The sequence below is a fragment of the Stigmatopora argus genome, chromosome 22 (genome assembly GCF_051989625.1).
Source record: "Stigmatopora argus isolate UIUO_Sarg chromosome 22, RoL_Sarg_1.0, whole genome shotgun sequence".
In the NCBI taxonomy this organism is placed as follows: Eukaryota; Metazoa; Chordata; class Actinopteri; order Syngnathiformes; family Syngnathidae; genus Stigmatopora; species Stigmatopora argus.
In genome coordinates this window covers 5,628,610-5,651,038 of record NC_135408.1, presented here as the reverse complement: position 1 = coordinate 5,651,038, position 22,429 = coordinate 5,628,610, and the positions used below count along the sequence as shown (strand labels likewise).

General features: G+C 43.8%; 5 protein-coding genes across 5 annotated transcripts; 3 read left to right on the top strand and 2 right to left on the bottom strand.

Moving 5' to 3' along the window:
* Positions 1–12: 12 nt before the first annotated feature.
* On the bottom strand, positions 13–4,441 carry asl (argininosuccinate lyase). The gene is made up of 16 exons (XM_077593192.1): positions 4,112–4,441; positions 3,595–3,789; positions 3,270–3,350; positions 2,812–2,868; positions 2,646–2,743; positions 2,501–2,578; positions 2,327–2,404; positions 2,193–2,245; positions 1,921–1,983; positions 1,738–1,852; positions 924–1,008; positions 797–856; positions 629–712; positions 480–560; positions 302–408; positions 13–233 (listed from the first exon to the last, which is right to left on the bottom strand). Exons 1-16 carry the CDS (start codon positions 4,121–4,123, stop codon positions 83–85), a joined length of 1,398 nt encoding a protein of 465 aa, XP_077449318.1. The 5' UTR covers positions 4,124–4,441; the 3' UTR covers positions 13–82.
* A 124-nt stretch (positions 4,442–4,565) lies between these two features.
* crcp (calcitonin gene-related peptide-receptor component protein) lies at positions 4,566–6,704 on the top strand. The gene is made up of 6 exons (XM_077593191.1): positions 4,566–4,689; positions 5,041–5,077; positions 5,690–5,788; positions 5,905–5,999; positions 6,117–6,174; positions 6,265–6,704. Exons 1-6 carry the CDS (start codon positions 4,682–4,684, stop codon positions 6,391–6,393), a joined length of 426 nt encoding a protein of 141 aa, XP_077449317.1. The 5' UTR covers positions 4,566–4,681; the 3' UTR covers positions 6,394–6,704.
* Positions 6,705–8,353: 1,649 nt separating this feature from the next.
* Positions 8,354–13,237, top strand: tpst1l (tyrosylprotein sulfotransferase 1, like). Its single transcript, XM_077593188.1, has 6 exons — positions 8,354–8,566; positions 10,220–10,726; positions 11,312–11,470; positions 11,544–11,797; positions 12,246–12,438; positions 12,515–13,237. The coding sequence occupies exons 2-6, from the start codon at positions 10,319–10,321 to the stop codon at positions 12,539–12,541; spliced, it is 1,041 nt and encodes a 346-aa protein (XP_077449314.1). The 5' UTR covers positions 8,354–8,566; positions 10,220–10,318; the 3' UTR covers positions 12,542–13,237.
* htatsf1 (HIV-1 Tat specific factor 1) lies at positions 12,785–17,909 on the bottom strand. The gene is made up of 10 exons (XM_077593187.1): positions 17,695–17,909; positions 16,662–16,817; positions 16,404–16,605; positions 15,534–15,581; positions 15,314–15,468; positions 15,074–15,237; positions 14,906–15,002; positions 14,745–14,834; positions 14,540–14,677; positions 12,785–13,942 (listed from the first exon to the last, which is right to left on the bottom strand). The coding sequence occupies exons 2-10, from the start codon at positions 16,815–16,817 to the stop codon at positions 13,709–13,711; spliced, it is 1,284 nt and encodes a 427-aa protein (XP_077449313.1). The 5' UTR covers positions 17,695–17,909; the 3' UTR covers positions 12,785–13,708.
* Positions 17,801–22,264, top strand: bod1 (biorientation of chromosomes in cell division 1). The gene is made up of 7 exons (XM_077593054.1): positions 17,801–18,260; positions 18,728–18,852; positions 18,932–19,112; positions 20,090–20,249; positions 20,861–21,003; positions 21,075–21,286; positions 21,698–22,264. The coding sequence occupies exons 1-7, from the start codon at positions 18,078–18,080 to the stop codon at positions 21,921–21,923; spliced, it is 1,230 nt and encodes a 409-aa protein (XP_077449180.1). The 5' UTR covers positions 17,801–18,077; the 3' UTR covers positions 21,924–22,264.
* The last annotated feature ends 165 nt before the right edge of the window (positions 22,265–22,429 follow it).

Genomic DNA, 22,429 nt, shown 5'->3' with positions numbered 1-22,429 from the left:
TTTCATCCACAATCACAAAGACATTGAGTCTTTATTTGGCGACAGTAAACTTGATTCATAGGAGGTGTTAAGTTGTTTCTTTTTATGCACACACTTTTTGCCGGGTTATCCACGCACGCAGTTGTTGTACCTGAGCGGACACGCTGCTCTTGGCCGTGCCGCCCGGCGCCGCATATTGCTCCACGCTGGACGTGTAGTCCCACACCGACGACACGTCGGTTCCAAACAGCGGGCTGACCACACAGACGTCGTCGCCATTTTAGTTTAGCGTCGGCGAGTGTGTATTTGAGTGCTAAATCACCTGATGTTGTTGAGGTCTTCCAAGGTCAGCTGGTTCAAGGCGACATTTTTGGATTCAGCTGCAAATACCACTTTACCTGACAGCGCGTGAGCATCCCTGAACGCCACCTGAAAAGGAAACGTGCACATTTTTGATGCTTGTCCCTCCGGCGCATGCGAACTTGTGATGTTCCGCTCACCCCTTTCCTCACGAGGTAGTAGGCCAGATCGGTGGCTAACATGTCAGGACTGAGCGCGGCCTCCATGGAGCCAGTATTGATCTGAAAAATCAAAGCGCAAATGAGTTACATATAAGCCGCTGAGGCAGCTTCCCGTCCGGTCCGCTGACCTTTAGCGTGGAAACAACTCCTGTGATGACCTGAAGGACAGCAAGGATGGTGTCGTAGCAGTCAAACATGGCCTCCTTGTCCTCCTTAGGGCCAAGAAAACAACATAGAAACAGCATTAAAATGGACGTATATTGGCTAGAAAGCCTGAAATTTCATTGGAATTGAACCTGCAGGTCTTTGTTGTATGAGCTGGGAAGGCCCTTCAGGGTCATCATGAAACCTGCGCACTAACACAAATGCAACAACATTAACGTTCCTGGGTGCAGACTTTGTGTGAGAGCTCCGCAGTCTTACTCGGCCAAAGATTCGGCCCGCTTTGCTCCGGATTAGCTCTAGGCTGTCGGCATTCTTCTTCTGGGGCATCAAGCTGCTGCCTGTGCTGCACGCCATAAATTGGTCATTAGAGATGATTTTAGGGGAAATGCTAAGCTATGCTAAGTCACATGTTCTGAACAAGGTAAGATGTATCTATTAGTGTTTCACCGATACGGCCCTAAAATGACATGACAGACATCCAATTGTGTGGCGTCCAGTCATCTTTTACTGTGAATTTCAATGAATTTATCACAAGAGGACCCCCAATCCCTTTTAGGCAGGGGCACCAAATGGACATTCATTCATTCGCTAGCACCTTCCCACTTCAAATAAATTGTGGACGTCTAGTTGACAAAAACTTAAGGCTTAAGCTGTGTCTGACCTAGCCATGATAGCAAGTACTTTACAGTCAAGTATACGACAAATTAGTGTTGTGAGGAAAAAAATGTTTTTGTTTTGTTTGTAAACGTGGTATTGGTACAGTATTATCATTGGACAATACCTCACGGCTGAAAGTCAGAAATTGTACTGTATAAGAAGCCAAAAAAGAGTATGGGTACTAGTATTTATATACTACAGGCTAGCATTTGTGTTTTGTTTGCAGTCTGACTTAAGCAAACATAAATCAGCCAATACACAAACAAATGCATGTGCCAAAGCTGACTCAACCTGCATGTGCGTACCCTACCACATTGTGCCATTGTTCTGTTGGCAGTCAATATTATGAGTTTACTTTTGCTGTGTTAACTTTCATGAGCAAAATCAAACACGATGCAACACCATGTCTGCTGACCTGTAGGCATCGGAGAGCGTGACAAAGGAGAACTCTTTGGTGCTGTACATCAGAAGGTCTTCTGCCATCTTGCTCAGATGTGTGGCGCAGAGCGAGGCCCAGAACAGGAACTCGGCTGACGAGCGCACAAAGAACGGTTTGATCCACAGCTAAAAAAAAATAGGCCCATGTCGACATACATACCGACAAAGTCCCGTTGCGCCGTGGCGTCCATGCTGTTCAAGCTGATCTCGTCAAATGACAACTCTGTGGCAACATATAGCCGGGTTTTGTTGTATTAAATTCAAAACGGGTGATATTTTTATAAACTGTATGTGAACTCGACTACAGATATTCGATGCATTTCGACTGGGAGGAGCTGGCCATGATCATAAGACACCTCAGTCAAAATGGATTGGACATCTATCGCTGTCAATGGCGGCCAATGAGTTAAGGTACACATTTCCATTTTGTACCTGTCTTTAGAAGTTCTCTGTCAATGGCAAACGGCGTTCCGGCAAGGGCGCCGCTGAAAATTGTGTTAACCAATCCAGTTAACATTGGAAGATTTTCTCCTTCGAGTTTGCATGTCAATCTAATCAGTGCATACCTTCCTAGAGGTAAGACGTTGACGCGCTTCCTGATATCCTGCAGCCGTTCCACATCCCGCCGCAATGCCACGGCGTGACTTACGATCCGGAAGTCGGGGGAAAAAAGAGGAAAAATAAAGAAAGCACCATGGGAAGAACAGGCCAAATCCCTCAAAGCCAGCTATAGCGCTCACCTCAGGATCCAGTGGCTCCACCTGATTGGCTGAGCTCGCTGCATGTGGGTGTAACCGGGAAACAGGACATCTATTTCTCTATAGGAAAGAAGGGAGAATATCAACATGGGTTGTGAGCATCCGTCTTGCTACGCTCAGAACTTACGCTGCGGCGCGCTCCACCATGGCGGAAATGAGGAGGAGGCCTTCGTCCGACAGAGTGGCGATGGCATCCCGCAACCACAAGCGCATGTCGGTCACCACCTGGGTAGCGAACAAGCGTGAAAGATGGCAAGGGGAAGTCATGGAGGGCTCACACACAGTGCCCCCACCTGGTCGTTCCTACTCCTGCCGGTGTGGAGCTTCCCCGCAGCGACGCCAATCAACTCCTGCATGACAAGAAGAATGATCGGTACCGTCCCGATACAATAAAATGTATGCCCCGCCCCTTGAACTTTTCAGCCTTTCGCCACATTTCAGGCTTCAAAGATAAACATTATTATTTTTTGTCAAGAATCAACAACAACACAATCATAAAGTGGAACGAAAGCTATTGGATACTTTTTTAACAAATAAAAAACTGAAAAGCGGGGTGTGCCTTATTATTAGACACAGGGGCCGATCAGGTGAAGTTTAAAGCCGGGTTTGGTGAGAAAAAAGATTTCTCAAGCTTTAAACACCTCAAGGAGCACCGCGCAAAATATAAATATTGCACACTGCTCCTTGAGATGGAGAGACTAAAATGTAATATTAAAATGATGCAAAAAAAAGGCACTGATAAACCACTGACCTTGAGTCTGCGTTCATTGGCAGTATGGATGTCTTCATCGTTTTTAAGCACAAAGACACCTTTGCTCCACTCCTCACTGATCTGTAAAAACAACAGTAAAATATTTAAGATCCAAGTTTCAAGGTTCAAATTTGGGCCTCCTCTTGTGATGTTTTTTCCCTCCCTCCCACATTCCTAAACGCCTTGTTGGCTTTGAATGACTAAGCATTTTTTACCAGAGTGAATGCACGCGTGGCATGTCACGTGAACTCTCGTTCTTGTTGTTGACGAAGGCGCAGGAATGTGACACCAGCGCAACATTTTGCGGGTGCGTTTGTATGATCACCTTTTCTAGTCCTTGCAGTATGCTGGCCATTTCATCTCCAGTGACCAGGCCGGCCTTGTGTAGAGCCTTCACATAGGCTTTGCTGCCCCTCAGGTCGGCGTCCCACATCCGCTGGTCATACGCCATGGATGCGTTGAAGCGCTCCATCACTGGGTCGATGGCGCCCACAAAACGTCCGCCCCACAGTTTGGACCCCTAACGTGCCAATGCGGTTACACATAAAGTGACAAAAAAATGAAGTGTTTGTCATTCCTCAATCATGTTTGATTGCTAAATCATAACTTAGTCATCTTGTGTTTCTAAACATGTTTTTATAATATAAATAAAAAAAGAAAATTCATCTGAAAAACTATTGTAACTCACATTTAATGAGAATTTGACTGATTGCATAAAGTACAAGCAGGCGTATATTTGCAGTTGATATTTAGCCATTAAATTAAGCACAGCTGCTCGATACAGAAAACAAATAGTACTGTTAATCAAACTTTGTAGGTAAAATAAAGTTATTGTTCCTTACCTCTGCAGTCATGTCGAATGCTGGTTCTTGTTTAAAAAAAGCTGATGAATGAATAATAACTTGACTGTTTTTTATTCGTAGTAACAAAAGAACAATAGCTAATACATGAGTGAAACAAACATGTATTTTTGTTTACACATGACGCCTCGAGGTAACAACTAGTGTTGAAACTCACGCTAACTGTAGAAAGAAGTGTTGGTTCAGCTCAACGGAAGCAATAAATATCTCAAATTATATGACTGTGCATTTTTTTTAATCAATAAATAAAAATAAACACATGAAATGGGGAAAAAAATACGTCGAAGAGATCTAGTACCTGCGTGCTGCCAAGTGAGCGTGAAATGCATCCTGGGATGTTTTCATTTAAAAAAAAAAACTTCTTCGTCAACGTAACAACGAAACAAATTCATGTACAGATCACAAATTAATTATTTTTTGTAGCTTATGTTTAATGTAAAAATTTTTTTTACATGTTTATTTTATTTGTATAGTGCAGACAAGAGGCGAAAAACGTATTGTTTCACACGGACTCCTTTCGTGTAGGACCAAAACGAAAGACAAGTTGGTAACATGGAAGTGTAAGTCTAACATTTTTATCTTTGATGAATGGCTTAAAAGAGTGTTTCAGTCTTAAAATATAAGTCGTATTTATTACATATAAATCTTTCAATTTTGAAGAAAATTCTTCTTGACATGACTTTGTTTGGCGTGAATAAATCTGACTAAAATCTTGTATATAATTACTGTACTAATGCTAATAATGTTGAAAGGATGAAATAATAATGTGTATTTTAACTTATTTTATGTCTATATGTTGTGATGTTGAATTTAACGTTTATGATTATTGTTAGTATGTAATCACAAAGCACCTTAATTTATTTTGGCGTCCAGATTTCAGAAGTAAAGTTTGCATTTTTTTCTCATAATAGGAAAAACGCTAACGCTGCTATGCTCAGCAACTATGAGGTAAGACAATGTGCTGTTTATTATTTATTTACTTTTCTGATAGTCGATATATCATTTATATACATTCAAATTTGTCCTAACTCTACTTTTGAGCCTCTAAATAACAAAGATTCTCTTGATTCTTTTTACCAATTCATTTTTCATTTTTAGTCATTCGTTTTTTAATAAAAGGAAAACCGTAAATATTGTTTTTTTTCCTTTACATTTTAAAACATTGGAAAACAGTAAGCATTCTCAGTTTGATTTATTTTTAGATTTCCTCCAAAATATTTTAAATATTTTTTAAAAGTGGCAACATTTTGAAACTATATATTCAGTTTTTTGGATTAAATCAATTCTATTTAAAAACTAATTTGGCAGATTGGATTTTTTATGCTGCTTCTGATGTAAAGGGTGACCAATTATCTTTGCGGGTGTGGCTCCTTCACTCTCACAGTTTAAAATTTTTGCTCTTTATGTCTAACTTGTTTACCAACCCAGCTGTAAACCTAACATGTGAAATAGTATTGTCACGCTATTAAGTGCAAAGAGCCCTTTGTGCAAACTAAATTGAACTAAAACATCTTGCCGAACAGGTTTTATCAATCATGTACTCTACACATGTTCTATCAGGTGTTCAAGCTGCTCACTGACCTAAAGGAACAGAAAAAGGACAGCGGCAAGAGCAAACACAGCGCCGGACAACAAAACCTCAACACCATCATGTATGAAGTAAGGACTAGAAAGCTATAAATGATCATCCATTTCTGGTTGTGATGTCACAACCAGAATATCTGAAAATGTGGGCCAGAAAATACAGTAACATCCCAACTTTACACTCTCTGCAGACGCTGAAGTACTTATCGAAGACGCCGTGCAGTCGCCAGGGTCCCGAGATGATCCAGGCATTTCTTTCCACCATGAGGGATCACAAACTCACAAAGTCAGTCCGACATTCTGGTTGTCCGGATTCAATTCTATGCAAGAAAAAACGAAAAAATACAGATGCACTTGAATTGATGTTATGATGTCACTTTTGTGCAATTTCACACTTGAGCAGGGCTGAGAAGCTCCAGCTACTGAACCATCGACCACAGACTGCCGTGGAGATGCAGCTGGTGATTGTTTTGAATTTGAAAAATGGCATCTTTCAAGCCCATTTTGGTCCGTAACCCTACGACGCTGTTTTTTTTTCTGTGGCGCATCAGATGGTGGAGGAAAGCGAGGAGCGTTTCTCCGAGCAGCAGATCGAAGAGCTCATCCAGACCATCTCCCAACTTCTGCCCGGCGACCCGGAGCAGGAAGTTCCGGCGAACGCCGGCGCAGAGATGGCTTGAGCGTCGACGCCCCGTCTCGGGCAACGAATGCGCTGAGGAGGCTGAGGGAATACAAAGAAACCACAAAGGAAGTTAGGCTCACGCAGAACGGATTGCACTTCCTGTTTTTACATGGCAACATTGTGAAAAAGGTTGCGCCACGACTTGGAGTGAGGCCTTTCCACTCGTCATGTCAAGATACTTCGGTCGGGGGTGCCTGTTCCATCTAGCTGGTTTTATCCTTTGCACATGTGTCTGGAGTTGTTTGTTTCTGTATAATTAGTAGTCTAGTTTTTTTAAGGCAATTTTTTTGTTGTTGACATTGCTGCTGTCATGTAGTGTGTTCTTGTTTCTTTTTTTGTATTTAAAATGGCTTTCACAACATTTTTGCATGTTGTATTTCAATATAAAAATATTTGTGTCATATTATTTTGGGCTTTGTGTTTTTGCTGGAATTGTGCATTAATGAAAAACTATGTAACTGAATCATTGTTTTCCTTAGCGAAAGATGTTTGGACATATCTGGTTATTTTCTTTTACTTTCACTATAGAAAACTTTTTAAATAAAAAAAAAGAATACTTGTTGCTTTTTAGTCTTTTTTCAACCTTTCAAATACATTCAAAAGTTGACACTTACTCCTAACCCTTGACAGGGCCAGTGATTACTATTATTTTTTAAATTTGCATGTTTTTTTTTCCAAATTAGTAAACTGTGAATTTATATTTTTGTAAATATAAATTTATACAATTAGAAAAATGAATAAAAACAAGAAGGCAAACTGCTAATGGCCCCAAGTAAAACTAGTATTAAAAAAAAGGATTAAACTCATTTCATGCCATTGATGGCTATATATGTCCAATTCATTTAAACTAGTATAACCGGATTTGAATGCCATTGACGATGTTAGAAGTTCAATCCATTTTGACCCCAGATTTATCAAGTTAGAAAAACCACTCTATGAAAAGAACATACAAGGTCCCCACAGAAAAGCCACAATTTGAACCCAGGATCCCAGAACAACAAGGTCCACAACTCGTCTTTAATTCTTGAAAAATGTGTTCCCAAATAGCCAACGGCTCATGTTTGCTTTGACAACAGCCTAGAAAAAGTGTCATATGTCAGGGAATCGTTTTTATCGATCTTCCATCATTTGCATCACTTCCTTGGTGATTGTCCAGCCATCTGTTGGCGCAAATCATTTATTATTTATTGGTGCATATTATTTAGTCTGACTCATCCGGGCACACATTGTGCACGTGTACAACACTTTACACGATTACTGCCAGTCCCTCCCAGGCAAAAGGGATTGGACGTCGAGCACTGTCAATGGCAGGTAAAATAGGGCTTCCGTGATTAATTGACCAATCAATTAGCAAATGAATCATCGGCGATTTTGAGAGTCAATAAACTGTTTAGAAACATTAATGACAACAAAATGATACAAACAGTAAGTGTTCCTTGTGTTTTAATTGGAAAGGAAAAACATTCTCTTAGCTCTGTGGTTATTAACTTTGGAAAATGAATTAATTATTAGGGGGAAATAGTATACAGGTTCTTTTTTAAGTATTTTAAGATTATTTCTATAATTTGTTATTATTTTTTACTCAATAAAAAGGGTAGTCGATATTTTAGAAGACAGAAGTGAACCAATGTCCTTCAGTTTGACTGCCTTTTGGGTATTACTTCACTTGTGCTTTACTGCTGGAAAAACGATTATGATTTGCAGCTGTTTTATTAATAAAGATGGAAGTGAATTATTTGATGTGTTTGCTGTCGGGAAATGAAACGCACCGTTTTTAGAGAGATCGTCGCAATCGATTAGAGACAATCTTTATACAATCTCGAGTACGGAAGTGAAAAAAAGGATCTGTTCTATTATGGCGGAATTGCCATTTAAAGCTCCGTCCAATGGGAGACCTTGAAAATGCGGTCGTCCAATCAGCGCCGAGCTTTCACAAGCTGGCTGCAATAGTCTTTTCTGCCCTTTTTTTACTCTCACATAGTGCGGACTTGGTGGTGGAATCGACAGTAGCGCCGCCTACCTGCAGCTCGGCGGTCGGAAACTTCGCGGGGCTCCGGCTCGCTTTTCACGCCGCTTCTTCATGACCACACGGCCGAGGCATTTCCGCCGTGACGCCGAGGGCTTCCCGACGCTTTTCCCTCAGCGTCGTTTTTTCCCGGCGGGAGGCTCCGGTAAGTCGAGTCCATCCGCAATGTTTGTGTTGAGCTCGCGAAGCTTCGTAGTGGCTAACTAGCTTATTTGGAAGCTGTTTTTTTTGGGGTTGGGGACACCGATCCGTTGCGTTTTCCGGGCCGGGTCAGGCCTTTCCTGGCCGGGCCTTGTGCCCCGCGCTGTCTCGCCTGGAGGTCCGTTGACGACAGGATGGCTTAACAGCCGCTCCAGATGTGCCTCTGGTGGCCACCAGGCCTCGACGCGGCGCCTTGACCCGAATTGACCTGTTGATGGCGCTGCGTATTAATGACTTTTGACGTCGTTTCCAGGAACTCGCGTTCTATTTGGACTACAGCCGCGGTTTTATCTCGTACGAGGGGTTTAAGTCGGGGTTGGAAGTCCTCTGAAAGCTAAAACAACTGGCAGTGCTAGTGAAATTCCTCCATAAATTCCGATATTTATTGGAATTTAATGGGGCAGAGCCGCCACGAAAATATTTTTGAGTTATGTGGACTGCCAATGGCGACGATAAAAATCTAATCTGTTTGAAATGGAGTGTTCTAAAGTTCAAAACTGCGCCAGTTGACTCCATAGTGACTTTTTGACTTCATATCGGATTCGATTTTTGTTTACGTTTTGCCGACACCGATCCGATGTCCATATTTTTAGACGAGTAAAAATAATGCTGAATATAATCATTATATTCAGCATTATTTTGTTAACTAATTACAGAAGCAAATTAGTGCATATTTTGATAAGCAAAGCATTTCTTGACTTTACCACAAGGGATTTATAATTTACTGATAACATTATTTATAATTATAGTGCATATTTTGATAAGCAAAGCATTTCTTGACTTTAAATTATAAATCCCTTGTGGTAAAGTCAAGAAATGCTTTGCTTATCAAAATATGCACTAATTTGCTTCTGTAATTAGTTTAAAAAATAATGCTGAATATAATGATTATATTCAGCATTATTTTTACCCGATGATGTCCCGATCTATTACTCCAATATCGACTATCGGACCGATTCGGATTTGGTCACTAGATTGGAGCCGATCCAGAAGTGTGTTTTCAGTACGATACCGTGCTTTTAGGCTGCTGTAACATCTTTTTTTTTTTTTTGAAACTAATTACAGAAGCAAATTAGTGCATAATTATATTTTAATATTTTGATAAGCAAAGCATTTCTTGACTTTACCACAAGGGATGTATAATTTACTGATAACATTATAATATAAGGTCCAATAGTCGATATTGGAGTAATAGATCGGGACATCATCGGTCCAAATACCAGGAGAAATTCAGATGGATGGTTTTAGCTGACTTGCGTTGTTGATCTTAGTAAAGTTGGGTCCTTCATCTTCATTGAATGCTCTGTTGGGTTCTGAATCCAGTAAGCACACAAGGGTCCTGTTGTTGGAGTGGAAAAAGGAAGAAAGTGGACACAAAAGTGGTCTCGGCACTCCGAAAAAGATTGAAATGTGACGCGCTTGACCGAACCCTTGCGGTGAATGAAAAATGCACGTGGCGCATAATTAATTGCTGTGTCGTGACCTTGGTGATGGCGCCAAAAGCTCGGTTCACCGCTCGTCGGGAATGTTCTGGAGAAGTTTTGTCGTTGCGCGCTACTGCTCACTTGACGCAAACGGCCTGTTTTTGTTGTTTCAGGAGGATAGGATGCCCGCCAGCCGGCCCACGGGCCAGGCCAGAAGCCTACCCCCCCTCACCTGAGCGGCGCAAGTTTGCGTGCGCGCCCCCCCGGCAAAGATGCGAGTGAGCCGCTCCAATGTTCTGCTGGGCTGCGTCCTCCTCTGCTCGGCCTCTTTGCTCTACCTGGGCCTGAGCGGGCTGGACTGCCCCCCCAAGAGCCAGAGCGCCCGCTGGTCGGCGCTGCGTCGAAGCTCCGCCAACGGCAACGCCTCGCTGGGCGAGCGGCCGCCAGAGGACACGCCCCTCATCTTCATCGGCGGCTTCCCCCGCAGCGGCACCACGCTGATGCGGGTCATGCTGGACGCCCACAAGGCCGTCCGCTGCGGGGAGGAGACCCGCGTCATCCCGCGGCTCCTCACCATGCGAGCCTCCTGGAGCCGCTCGGTCAAGGAGCGCATACGCCTGGACGAGGCCGGGGTCACCGACCAGGTCCTCGACACAGCCGTGCGCGCCTTCCTCTTGGAGGTAAATGTCATCGCACGCTTAACTAATGGCGGCCAAAGATGTTCTGCCAAGACAAATCCTTTTTTTTTTTGGATGAACCCTTTGGCTGCCCGAGGCTGGGAGGGATTTATTCTTTGGAAAAATGGCATTTTATAAGTGTCATATATATTCAAAGTATATTCTCACTGACATATAGCCCAATTACAAACGCCATAAACGTCTATTTCCTTCTTGACAATCATTTTCTGATGTTTTGGGGACATTCTTCCACGCGGTATGGAAGCGTGTGCGGTCGATTGGTCGCCGGTCGATTGGTCGCCGGTCTATTGGTCGCCGGTCTTTTGGTCAGTCAGGGTCTTAACAAGTTCTCCAACAAAAAACAATAAAAGTCTGGGAAATTTTGAGCTTTTCTTCAACCTAATAATTAATAGGGCATTAAGTATGACTAAAAAGTAATTCACAGTTTGTATTTAGGGAATTTGAGCAACGATTTAAATGGTAATTATCACTTACCTTCCGGGCGACCAAAAGACCGGCGATCAATCGAACGTGTACCTATGGAAGATGAACGAATCTCATTTTATTTCTCATTTGTGCCTCCTTCAGGTCATCGTGGGCCATGGCGAGCCGGCCCCCCGCCTGTGCAACAAAGACCCCTTCGCCTTGAAGTCTCTCACCTACTTGGCTCACATCTTCCCCAAGAGCAAGTTTGTGTTGATGGTGCGCGACGGACGCGCTTCCATACACTCGGTCATCTCACGCAAGGTGGGAAGGGCGGACCTTCCGCGTCGACCTCGGCTGGCGTGGCCTAAAATTGACCGCCGCAGTCCGTCCTCAGGTTACCATTTCGGGCTTCGATCTGAACAACCCGCGCGACTGCCTGAGCAAATGGAGCAACGCGGTGGAGACCATGTTCAACCAGTGCGTGGCGGCGGGACAGGACCGCTGCTTGCCGGTGCGCTACGAGCACCTGGTGCTGCAACCCGAGCGGGAGATGAGGAAGCTGCTGCGCTTCCTGGAGCTTCAGTGGGACCCGGCCGTCCTGCACCACGAGGAGCTCATCGGCAAGGCCGGCGGGGTCTCCCTGTCCAAGTGAGGCCCGTGGCGCCGTCAGAGCAATGCAAATCATCACACCGACAGTACACAAATGACACACATGTCACCATTTTATTAGCTTTGCCACCTGGCTTGCTCGCTTTTATTTTTATTCGAAACCGAATAGCAAAGTCACATTTTTTGACTGTTACACACAGATTTTATGGCTCCCAAGACCATGAGTCAATGCTTTGACATGAAATAAATCATAACTTAGCTCCCCCCAATCGACTTAAATATGACTATGAATCAATCCCAAACATCTGCTATTTACTCAGTCAACATCCAATCCATTTGAAATGGATTTACAATGGATTGGACTAGTGATAAACGCAATTAACATTCACAAGTGTGTATCAGTGCAACACTACATTTTAGGTTTAGTCGTGGTTATCCTTATCTGATATATATTTTTTTGGAACGTTAAACTTCCCGTTTTTGGCAGGGTTGAGCGCTCCACCGACCAGGTGGTGAAACCGGTGAACACCGACGCCCTGGCCAAGTGGGTGGGCCACATCCCCGACGACGTGGTGGAGCACATGGCCAATGTGGCCCCCATGTTGGCTCGCCTGGGCTACGACCCGCGTGCCAACCCGCCCGACTACGCCCGCGCACCTTCGCTCTCCAACCCAGCACTGGTAAGTTAACGGATCATTTTTAAGTCTGAATTATGTACATTAGTGACTCTTCTTTCTTCTCGCTCCGCCTCGGAAGATGGCAGAACCTTCCGGACCTGCCTAGAGAACCAAAAAAATCACCCCGTGGACCAGAGACGCACTTCCCGTTGCACCTGCCGCACCTCCTTCTACGTTGCCCCTCCCTCTTCCTCATCTGTGGACTTGCACAGCGACGGCAGCGCCACCGGTCTGGCGATGTCAGAACCACTCGTCTGACGTTTTTATGACTTTTGGATAAATTATTCGGAGAGACTGACAGACGGACGGATGATCCGCTCTTCGCCGTGGTTGCTAACAATAAACAAACCACAATTAAGACTAATTTATTTTGCAGCGAATTGGATCTTTTTAGCTCGTCACTGTGTCAAAAAGTGGGTCCACTTGTAGTTGCGGACCAAAAACTCAACTTTCCCATCAAGTTTTACAAGCTTGTTTACATTATTTTTGGGGCTATGAATTTGAAGAACGTGACACCACTCGATGGAATTTTTATCGTTGATACCACAAAGTGGCAGCAGCAAGTGCCCTCAGTTCATGTTGATTTCCTTGCAGTGGAAGGATGATACCATTAGGTGGCACTAATGAACCAAACAGTTGCCTTGCCAACCACAAACAAGAACTAGGACAATGCTTGGCACAAATAGGTTGTGTGCTCATTTTTTTGTGGCTGCTGGAATTGATTTTTCATTTCGGTGGGGACATATGATTTAATATACAAGCATAGTCAAAAAAAACAAATTAAACTTGTATGTCAATGCGGCACTCTGTCTATTTTAACACACTGGCCACCATTGATGGTGACGAGACTATGAATGGATTGGACGTCTATAGCCGTCAATGGCGATGACATACGATAACATCTGCTCACTTGCTAACAAACAAGAACATTATTTTAAAATGGCTCCCAATCTGACCACTCTGTAAACAACTGTCACTGTGAGTTGGGCGGGGGGGAGATGGATGTTCCTGATACACAAAAAAAAAAAAGGTCAAATATTGCTTTAGCGTCATCTGGAGGGTGCCAAGCATTTCAATTAAAGCGATGGGAGGAGCTTCAAACGTATTTCACCATGGAGTATGAAAAAACTTGCTCTGCTGCATCTTGAGGTAAGGACAAACCTTTTGTGGCTGGCGTTTGGCTCCCGCGCGCAGTGGGGGTGACGACACGAGTCACGTGCGCCGAAATGACGAGTGAAGCTCCTCAATTAACGCCGTCCGTCCGTCTCTTGGCTTAAGCCTCGTCGTCGTCGCTTCCCTCCAAGCTACTGTCGGTCGACTTGGCGTCCTCGTCCTCCTTTTTTCCCTTTTCTTCATTGGGCGACGGCTGCGGCAGAGCAGGTGCGTCGCCCGCCGCTTCCGTGGCAGCTCCTGGCGGAGGGGCAGGGCCCCCAGCCGCCTCCGCCCCTTCCAGGAAGTTGGACCAGCCTTTGAGACGTTCTTCACGTTCACGGCTCGTCTCCTCCACCTTGATGGGAGAGCGTCACCATGATATATTAATTTTGCAATTATGAAGACTTTAAAACACAGGAGCCAAGCCCACCCAACTACGGGCAACAGGCGGGTCGAACCCTGAATTGGTGGCCAGCCAATCGCAGAGCACAAGGAGAATGACAACCATTCACGAGGGGAAATTTAGAGAGTTCAACAAGCCTACGCTGCATGTGTTTGGGATGTGGGAGGAAACCGGAGTACCCAGAGAAAACCCACACGCAAGCCCAGGGAGAACATGCAAACTCCACACAGTGGGGATCCACTTTGGATCGAACCCTCGACCACAGAACTGTGAGGCAGAAGCACTAACCACTGTTTCACCCAGACGCAATATTACACAAATATGATACGTAAAAAAATTCTATTTATCGGAAATAATGCAAAATTGGTTAATTTTACTACATAATTTTTAAAATATATCTTATTTCATATAAATTTTCCCTTTCATCTTCAATTATTTGTTCTTTGATTTGTAAATAAAATTTGACAAACGTATTTTAACCCCTAGTGATGTGAATGGACCAAAGCTAAATCTAAATTTTGCCCGAAATGGCGGTGAGCGAGCGAGCACCTGATAATCGGTGCTCCCATCCCAGAGTTCGGCAGTGAGCTGGCGTCCGCCGAACCAGCGTCCGTTGAAGCACGCGATGCAGGCGTCGGCCGCCGGCTGATCCTTGAACGCCACCGATGCCACGCCGTCCGGGTGGCGCTGACAGAACAAGGGCGGAGTTAGCGAGGCCTCGAGCGCGTTACCCACGTTACCCGGCGGCACTCACGTCGAACAGGATGACCTTCTTGACCTCTCCGAACTTGTCGCACTCCGAGCGCAGGTCGTCTCGATACTCGTTCAGGACTAGGGGGTCCTCCTGAAACACGACAACATGCACACATACGATAACGCGAGTGCGCCCTCGTGTGGGGGAATGCGTGTGCACACCTCAAAGTCATTGGGATGAAACATGTTTCTGATGATGACCACTTTCTCGTGTCGCATCCTGGCCTCCGCTTGCTTCTCGGGTCTCCAGTCCAACTGCCTGCGCGGACGTGCGCGCACACACGTTTGCACAACAGTAACACACACGGGCGCACGCTCTCACGCACGCACTTTTGCTGCTGCTGCATCTTCTTGCGGTACTCCTTGTTCTTCTTCTTCTTCTTGCTGGCGTCGTATTTCCCTTTGAGCTCGAAGCGCGCCACCTCCACGTGCATTTTGTAGCCTCTGACCTCCGATTCGTCCAAGAGACGCAACGCCAACTCCACGGACTCCCTCTGCGCGTGAGGGGCAAATTCCCTCAGGATGAGCATGTTAACGCGTCGGTCGATGGTCGTCGCGCCCTCGAGGGACCTTGAGGTAGCAGCACAGGCCATCCCCTTTGAGGTTGCCGTCTTTGTCCTTGTAGAGTTTGACTTTGTAATCTTCGCTGATGGGGTCTCGCATGACGATGCCGCACTTTGACATCAGCTCCACGAACTCCTCGTGGCTCGTGTCGGGCGGCAGGCCTGCAAAGGGCCAATCGGAGCGCCGGGTTGATGATGGGAAACGAGTCGAGCGAGAGTTCACCCACCTGACACATAGACGTTGGTGTTCTTGGTGTCCTCCATATCAAACCAGCCTGAAACATAGACATTGGTCATCATCATCAGCATCATCATCGCACCCTTGCTGCCATTATGTTGCTAATTTTTCACAAAAAGTAAGGAATGTTTCTACCTCTCATGTAAAAATTATGAGTGTTCAACAAAACAGAGTAAACCATGCAATTCAAGATTAAAAAAAACTCACAAAATTCATCACATTATTGTTATTAATTACAGTAACTTTGCCCCACTTTCCACATCCATTAGTGCAGATTCACCACATCTTGGGTTGGATCCGCCAAATATATATGGAAAGTTTATAGTGTAGGAATGAAAATAAAACAATGAAATGAGGGGGGGACACAACTGGATATTTTTTTTCATTGGCCACTAGAAGCCCCCACATCGCGGTTATTCAGCTAATTCAGCAGGTCTTGGAACCTATTAACCACGATAAGTGAGGTATAACTGTAATTATTTTATAATGATATTGTGCTATCTTAATATAGTCTACAAAGTTAAAACACTCACAAGTACTAAATTAACTAAATTTACAATTGAAAAAAAAATATGTATGCTACTGTGCCAGTACTTAAAGCATTTCACATTTGTGACAGATATGTTTAAGGTCACTCCAGAATAAAGTGAGAGAAAAAAAGGCTCCAACACCCCCGCCACCCATGTGAGAATAAGCAGTACGGAAAATGAATGTTATTTTTAAAAACATGATATCGTGGCATATGGTTGTCGTAATGTGTAATGGTCAGAATGATGTTCAATTTTTTTCTGGATTTTCAAAGTCGCAAAGAAAAAGTCGTGGGAATGTGGCATCGCATTGCGAGAACACGAGTCATTACCCGGATCTGCTTTCCTCTTCTCTCCTTTTTGCTTGCCGTCGGCGCCCACACTCGTTTGCTGATCCAGGATCGGTTCTTGTGTCGTCTTTACCGACTTTGCCGTCGTCGCCGTCTCCGTTTCTGTGGTGGCGGCGACGCCTGCTTCGCCTTCTTGAGTGAAGCCGTAGTTGGCCTGGTACACGGCCATGAAGTCTTCTGTGACCTGCAACAGTTAAGAAAATATGAAGTTTCCACATGTACCCACGAACGCCGTCGTACCTTTGGAAACCAAGCCTTCTTGTCATGGTTCCAGTCATAAACTGTGCCGTCGGTGTCCGTGTACGTGACCGGCTCCGAACCGTCTTGGGTTCTCCTGTTGTAGAGTTCCTGAAGGCGCAGCTGCTCCTCAAACTCTTTGTTGGCCTGGCCGCTCATCTGCATCAACAATGACAACATCATTATAATCATTATCAGCAGCAGCGAGAACAACACTATGAATAATAGATAGCCGTTACTTTAAATTCCCCAGCCCCGAAAAAGACATTTATTATTCATTCATTCATTTTCCGTAGTGCTTATCCTCACAAGGGTCACAGTGGGCTCTGAAACCTATCTCAGCCACCTGAGCGGGGGACACCCATAATCGGTGGCCAGCCAAATGCAAGACAAAAGGAGACAAAGGATAACTATTCACGCTCCCAATCATACCTAAAGCCATTTTAAAGTGCTCAACCAGCCGACCATGCATGTTTTGGGGATGTGAAACTGGAGTACCCCCCCAAAAACCCACATGAGCCTGGATTGAACATACAAATTCCCCACAGGAACGCTCAACCCTCGATCTCAGAACTGTGAAGCCGACACGCTAACCACTCGTCCACCGGGCCACCACGTTGATTATAAACCCAAAATAAATAGCATTTACAAAAGTTTTTTTCCGATTAACAAGGCCTCTATACAATGAAACTAATTATCTAAACCCTTGAATTGGTTGTGTTAGTGGAGTAGAATGGTCAATTCTTACTTAATGCTCCTACTGAGTGAAAAAAAAAATAACGAAACCTTGAACAACTTTATTTACGTTGACTGCGTTGTAAAAGTAGGCTATAAAATTTGAAGAAACACACTGCCCGATTTAATGGGTTCACCAAACACATTTTTACACTATTTTGACTTGAATTTGTAGTGACGTAATTGCATTTGACGCTATCATTGTAAACAAATCTGTGTACTTGGGTTATTTTTGCCGCTGTACGTGGTTGCTATTTATAACACAGTTCATGCTAAATTAGCATTCTTCGGCTAACATTACCGTTATACAGCGAAGCACGTTCAAATGTAGCTGAGAGGAAAAAAAGTGCAGAAGTGGGCGGCTCCGACTCCTAAACTGCAATCATTCTTTTCGACAAAAGTGTTTTAAATGAAATTTCCTGCAACAAAAACGCTATTGGAACACTTAGCTGGACACCTTATTCGCGGTGAGGATTGAATCAAATACTACCGGGTCGGATTGGGACTACGCATGCGTGAATTTTCTGCAGGAAATGCTTGATTTGTACATTTACTGTGCTTCGTATATTGTTCCGTGTGAAACAACACCAACTCCGATGGTCCGTCTTCTGTTTACGATCAATACAAAGACACTCAAATCAAGCAAGCTAGCAGGTACCAAAGCTCCGCAACTGTTTGTGAAAGATGGCGGAGGGTAGTGGCGGTAGTGGCGGTAACGGGGGTGGCGGCAGCGGCAGCTGTGGCCTGGACCCGGCTAGCCTGCCCCCGGGAGACCCGCAGCTCATCGCCATGATCGTGGAGAACCTAAAAAGCCGCGGACTTTTTGACGAATTCCGCCGCGACTGTCTGGCGGACGTTGACACCAAGGTACCAGCCAGAAGGATTCCCTTCCCTCATGTTGTTCTTAAGACCAATTATTATCGTTTTATGTAGTATTTTATTTTTGTTAGAAATGTTCCGTAACACACATACACACACATATACACACGCTTATACACGCACGCATATATACACGCACACACATATACTCACATACATATACACACATATATACACGTATACAAAAATATACATACATATACACGTATACAAAAATATACATACATATACACGTATACAAAATTATACACACTAATATACACAAATATATATATATATATATATATATATATATATATATATATATATATATATATATATATATATCCATATATACACATATATTTAAATGTATGTATATAATGCATTTACGGGCCTTTGATAAGTGCCATTCAGGGCTTTACTGTTTTTTTCTTCTCCTTTTTATACAATTTAAAATCCTGCTTTTTGTCCAGCCGGCCTATCAGAACCTTCGTCAAAAGGTAGACAACTTTGTGACATCCCATCTGAGCACTCAGGAGTGGAAGCCATACATCAACAAGAACCAGATGAGGAACGGACTCCGGCAAAGTGTAGTCCAGTAAGGGAGAACTACTTGAATTGTATGGTATTCATTTTTTGGGCGTGCCAACTGTTATCGTGCTGCCTGGTGTCTCGAGGTCCGGCATGTTGGAGTCTGGGGTGGACCGGATCATCACTCAGGTGGTGGACCCAAAAATGAACCACACCTTCAGACCAAACATTGAAACAGCTATCCACGAATTCCTGTCCGGGGACAAGAAGGACGATAACGCTGTCCCTTCGGAGCCGCCAGAACCGTCTGACGGACCCAAAACACCTTGAAAACTCTTCCGAGAGCATTCTGTTTGGACAACAAGTCACGTTGTGTCTGATGTACATACTAAATGATGTGATACTCTCTGATGTTGGAGTTTATTCCACACTTTGTTGCTTTTTAAAGTGCAATATCAATAACCTTGCGTTGACGGTTAAAAAAATAAACAGCATTTCTTGATGAAGTGAGACATTTAAGAATGGGAGTTGATACGTCAACAACACGTTGACTTTGTTCATTGTGCGTGGGGTGAAAACTGGGGGGCGGGAACAAGCGGAGTAGTACCGAAGCATTTGGGTTGGCCTGGCGGGCAGATGATGTCACGTGACTGTGGGGTCAGGGGTTATTGTGACCAAAGTCAAAACAATGCTTTGAAGTGAAGACGACCTTTGACCCCCAGCAGACACACAATAACAATACGTGAGACACGCACAAAAACAAGCGTGATAAGATCTCGGGTGCTGTTTGACTTGTGGGACAAATGTTTGCGGACATCACAACAACTTGAAATGTCAGTCTGAAAAATAGCTTGGAGTTGGAGATTGGAAAATTGGGTCACAGGTAACACAGGTAATTCATGCGGTGTGACATAACGTGTTAAAAATCATTGACATGGCCAAAGGCTGACGTAACAATGTCAAATTGTATGAGATTTAACCCTTTGTAAGGCACTCGTTCCACTCATTGGCTGACATGGACGGCAGGGGGCGTCCAATCCGTTTTGACTGGGAGAATGATCACTATGATGACCATATGATGCCTATAATTAAAGGGTGAAAGTGTATTTTATGCGTATTTGTATTCATTTTAATATCTGAAAAGGAAATTCACCACCAATCAGTAATCGATAGTATTGTCAAAGCACGTGATCCAAGCAGTCGTGTGCGCGTAACCGCGGCTACTGTCGTGAGCGCGCACGCATATAAAGCGCAGGCGACCGCAGCTCGGCGGGGTTGAGAAGCTGAAACCCCAGGGGAACTGAACCAGGACCAGGACGCCCGACATGGCCACCCACGCACGTTTCCTGCTTCTCCAGCTCTTTCTTTTGGTTCTTCTGCTTTGCATCCATGCTTCTGAGGCACCACGTGACGTTCAGGAGAAACACATGCCCAAAAAGCGCCAGCTGTCCCCGCAGAGCACAGGTGGGCTTGTTTTAAAAACTATTTTTTACTGCAATATATTGTTGGAAAATGTTCAATAAAGATGAACTGTACTTTGGTAGAGACCATAAGAGAACCCCTACGCAGTACCTTTTTCTAATTATTCTTAAAACTCGAGGAAATACAATTGAGTTAATGTAGTTCACAGGAAAGTGTCATTAAATACACATTGTTATAACAATTTCAGCAGAGCAACACTTAAATAGCAATAAATGACAATGAAAAGAAGTTTTAGAAAAAGGAAAGAAAATTAGTCTACTTAACTTGTGCTTGTTTTATACAAAACACATTGTTACCTCTACTTGCAAAATTAATACGGTCCACAAATTGTTTTGTAACTTGGATTTTTCGTAAGTAGAGAAAGTACTTTATATGTAAATTCTCTCATTTGTTACACGGTGCTAAAAAAGGAAAACAACTACCAACTAAACCCTTTTAAAAGTCATCATTGTCCCAAATTGGTATGAAAGATGTGAGGAACACACAAAAATGAGAGAAAATTATACAAAAATGGCTCCCTCGTTATGAGCATGTCAAATTTAGGTTTCAAACAGCATCAAAGTCTAACTCAACAGATTTTTTTGTTTTCGCAGCGGACATCCAGAACTGCCTGGCAACTTCTGGGGACGCCGGCTGTGGGACCTTTCAGTGCTTCAACAACAACTCGTGCCAACTGGACGGCTTGCATCGCATTTGTGTCACCTTGCTGCAGCATGCCGGAAGATACAACGCACAGGTGGCGCAGAAACAGTATTTTTTTCGTATCCCGAGTCTCATTTTAAACAACTTTGCTGCCTCCATTTTCAGGGCAAGTGGCAGGTCAAGGAGTCCCTCCGCTGCCTGTCCTCGGGCGTGCACCAGCGTTTGAGCTGCGTCAGTCGCCGCTGTGCCGCCATCAAGGATTTGTTAACCACGCTGCAGAGGGAATGTTTCTCCAAACATCAACTGTGTCACGCCGTGCGGGACCACGAGGACACCCTGGCAAGCCTGGTCCACTTCCGCCTACTCTTCCCGCCAGGGTAAGCGACCCACGCACACCCAATTTTGGGGGAGAATTAATTTATTTCTAAATAATAAGTGCTAAATCCAAGTTGGAAATTCAAATGTTAAATCTAGATCATGAATGTTCATTCTAAACGCAAATCGAAACCCTAAATATAAATCTTCAATATTAAAATCTAATTTTTTAATGTAAATATTTAACAAAAATGCAATATCAAATGACCGGTGGACGGAAGTAACAAAATAAAATCCCCAGGAGCACATTTGTTATGAAATGAAACCGACTCAACTGAGCCCCTTCTGGCTTTTTTGTTACTTCCAGTGCTTTGAATTAGCATATTAGCTAAATATTTAGTTGAAGAATATGAATGGCAGCCAATTCAAGCCAGTGAAAATGATTTAATCGGTTTCCGATGGCTTGTTGTCAGGCCACATGCGGAGTTCATCAACTTCCTGTTGACGTGCGGCGACAACGTTGGCCTTTGGGTGCGGCGTCGACTGCAGATGCAATGCTTGGAGAACTGGGGGGCGCTTTGTGGCAGCCTGGGTGTAACCTGCCCCCCTAAAGTGGCCAACACCACCAGTGTGCCAACCACGGCCAGACAATTATCACCCCAAGAACACATCGCAGGTTCCGATGTTACTCAACAGTGACTTTTTTTCTTGTACTGCTAAACAAAGGGCTACCTCAAAAACGCTCGAACTGAATGAAATTTTAAGACATTTTTGTGACCTTCTTTCAGCTTTTGATCGTCCATTTGTTATTTTTTTGTGCAAGTTGCTCACACATTTTTCACCTGGTTGTTGTGAAACATTGAAAAGGTTCAATCCAGTATTTATTAAGTATTTTATTGTACATTATTTTTAACATGAAATATTTTTCAATTCAGGAGGTGCTTGAACAGAAAATGTTTTTTTTTAGTGTTGAAATCAATTCTCAATGTTGTCATGTTTTTTTTTATTATTAATAATAATAAACCTAATCAGTAATAGGAGTGCTTTACTCTCTTGTAGTACTTTTGGACCGTATCACATTGATATTCCATTTTTAATTTGCAATAACTGTACTATCATTACATAATAGCAATGTGGTTCCCCAAAAAGTTGATATATTTTTAAAACCAAGTCATTTTGAAGCCTAATTATTTTTTTTATCATTT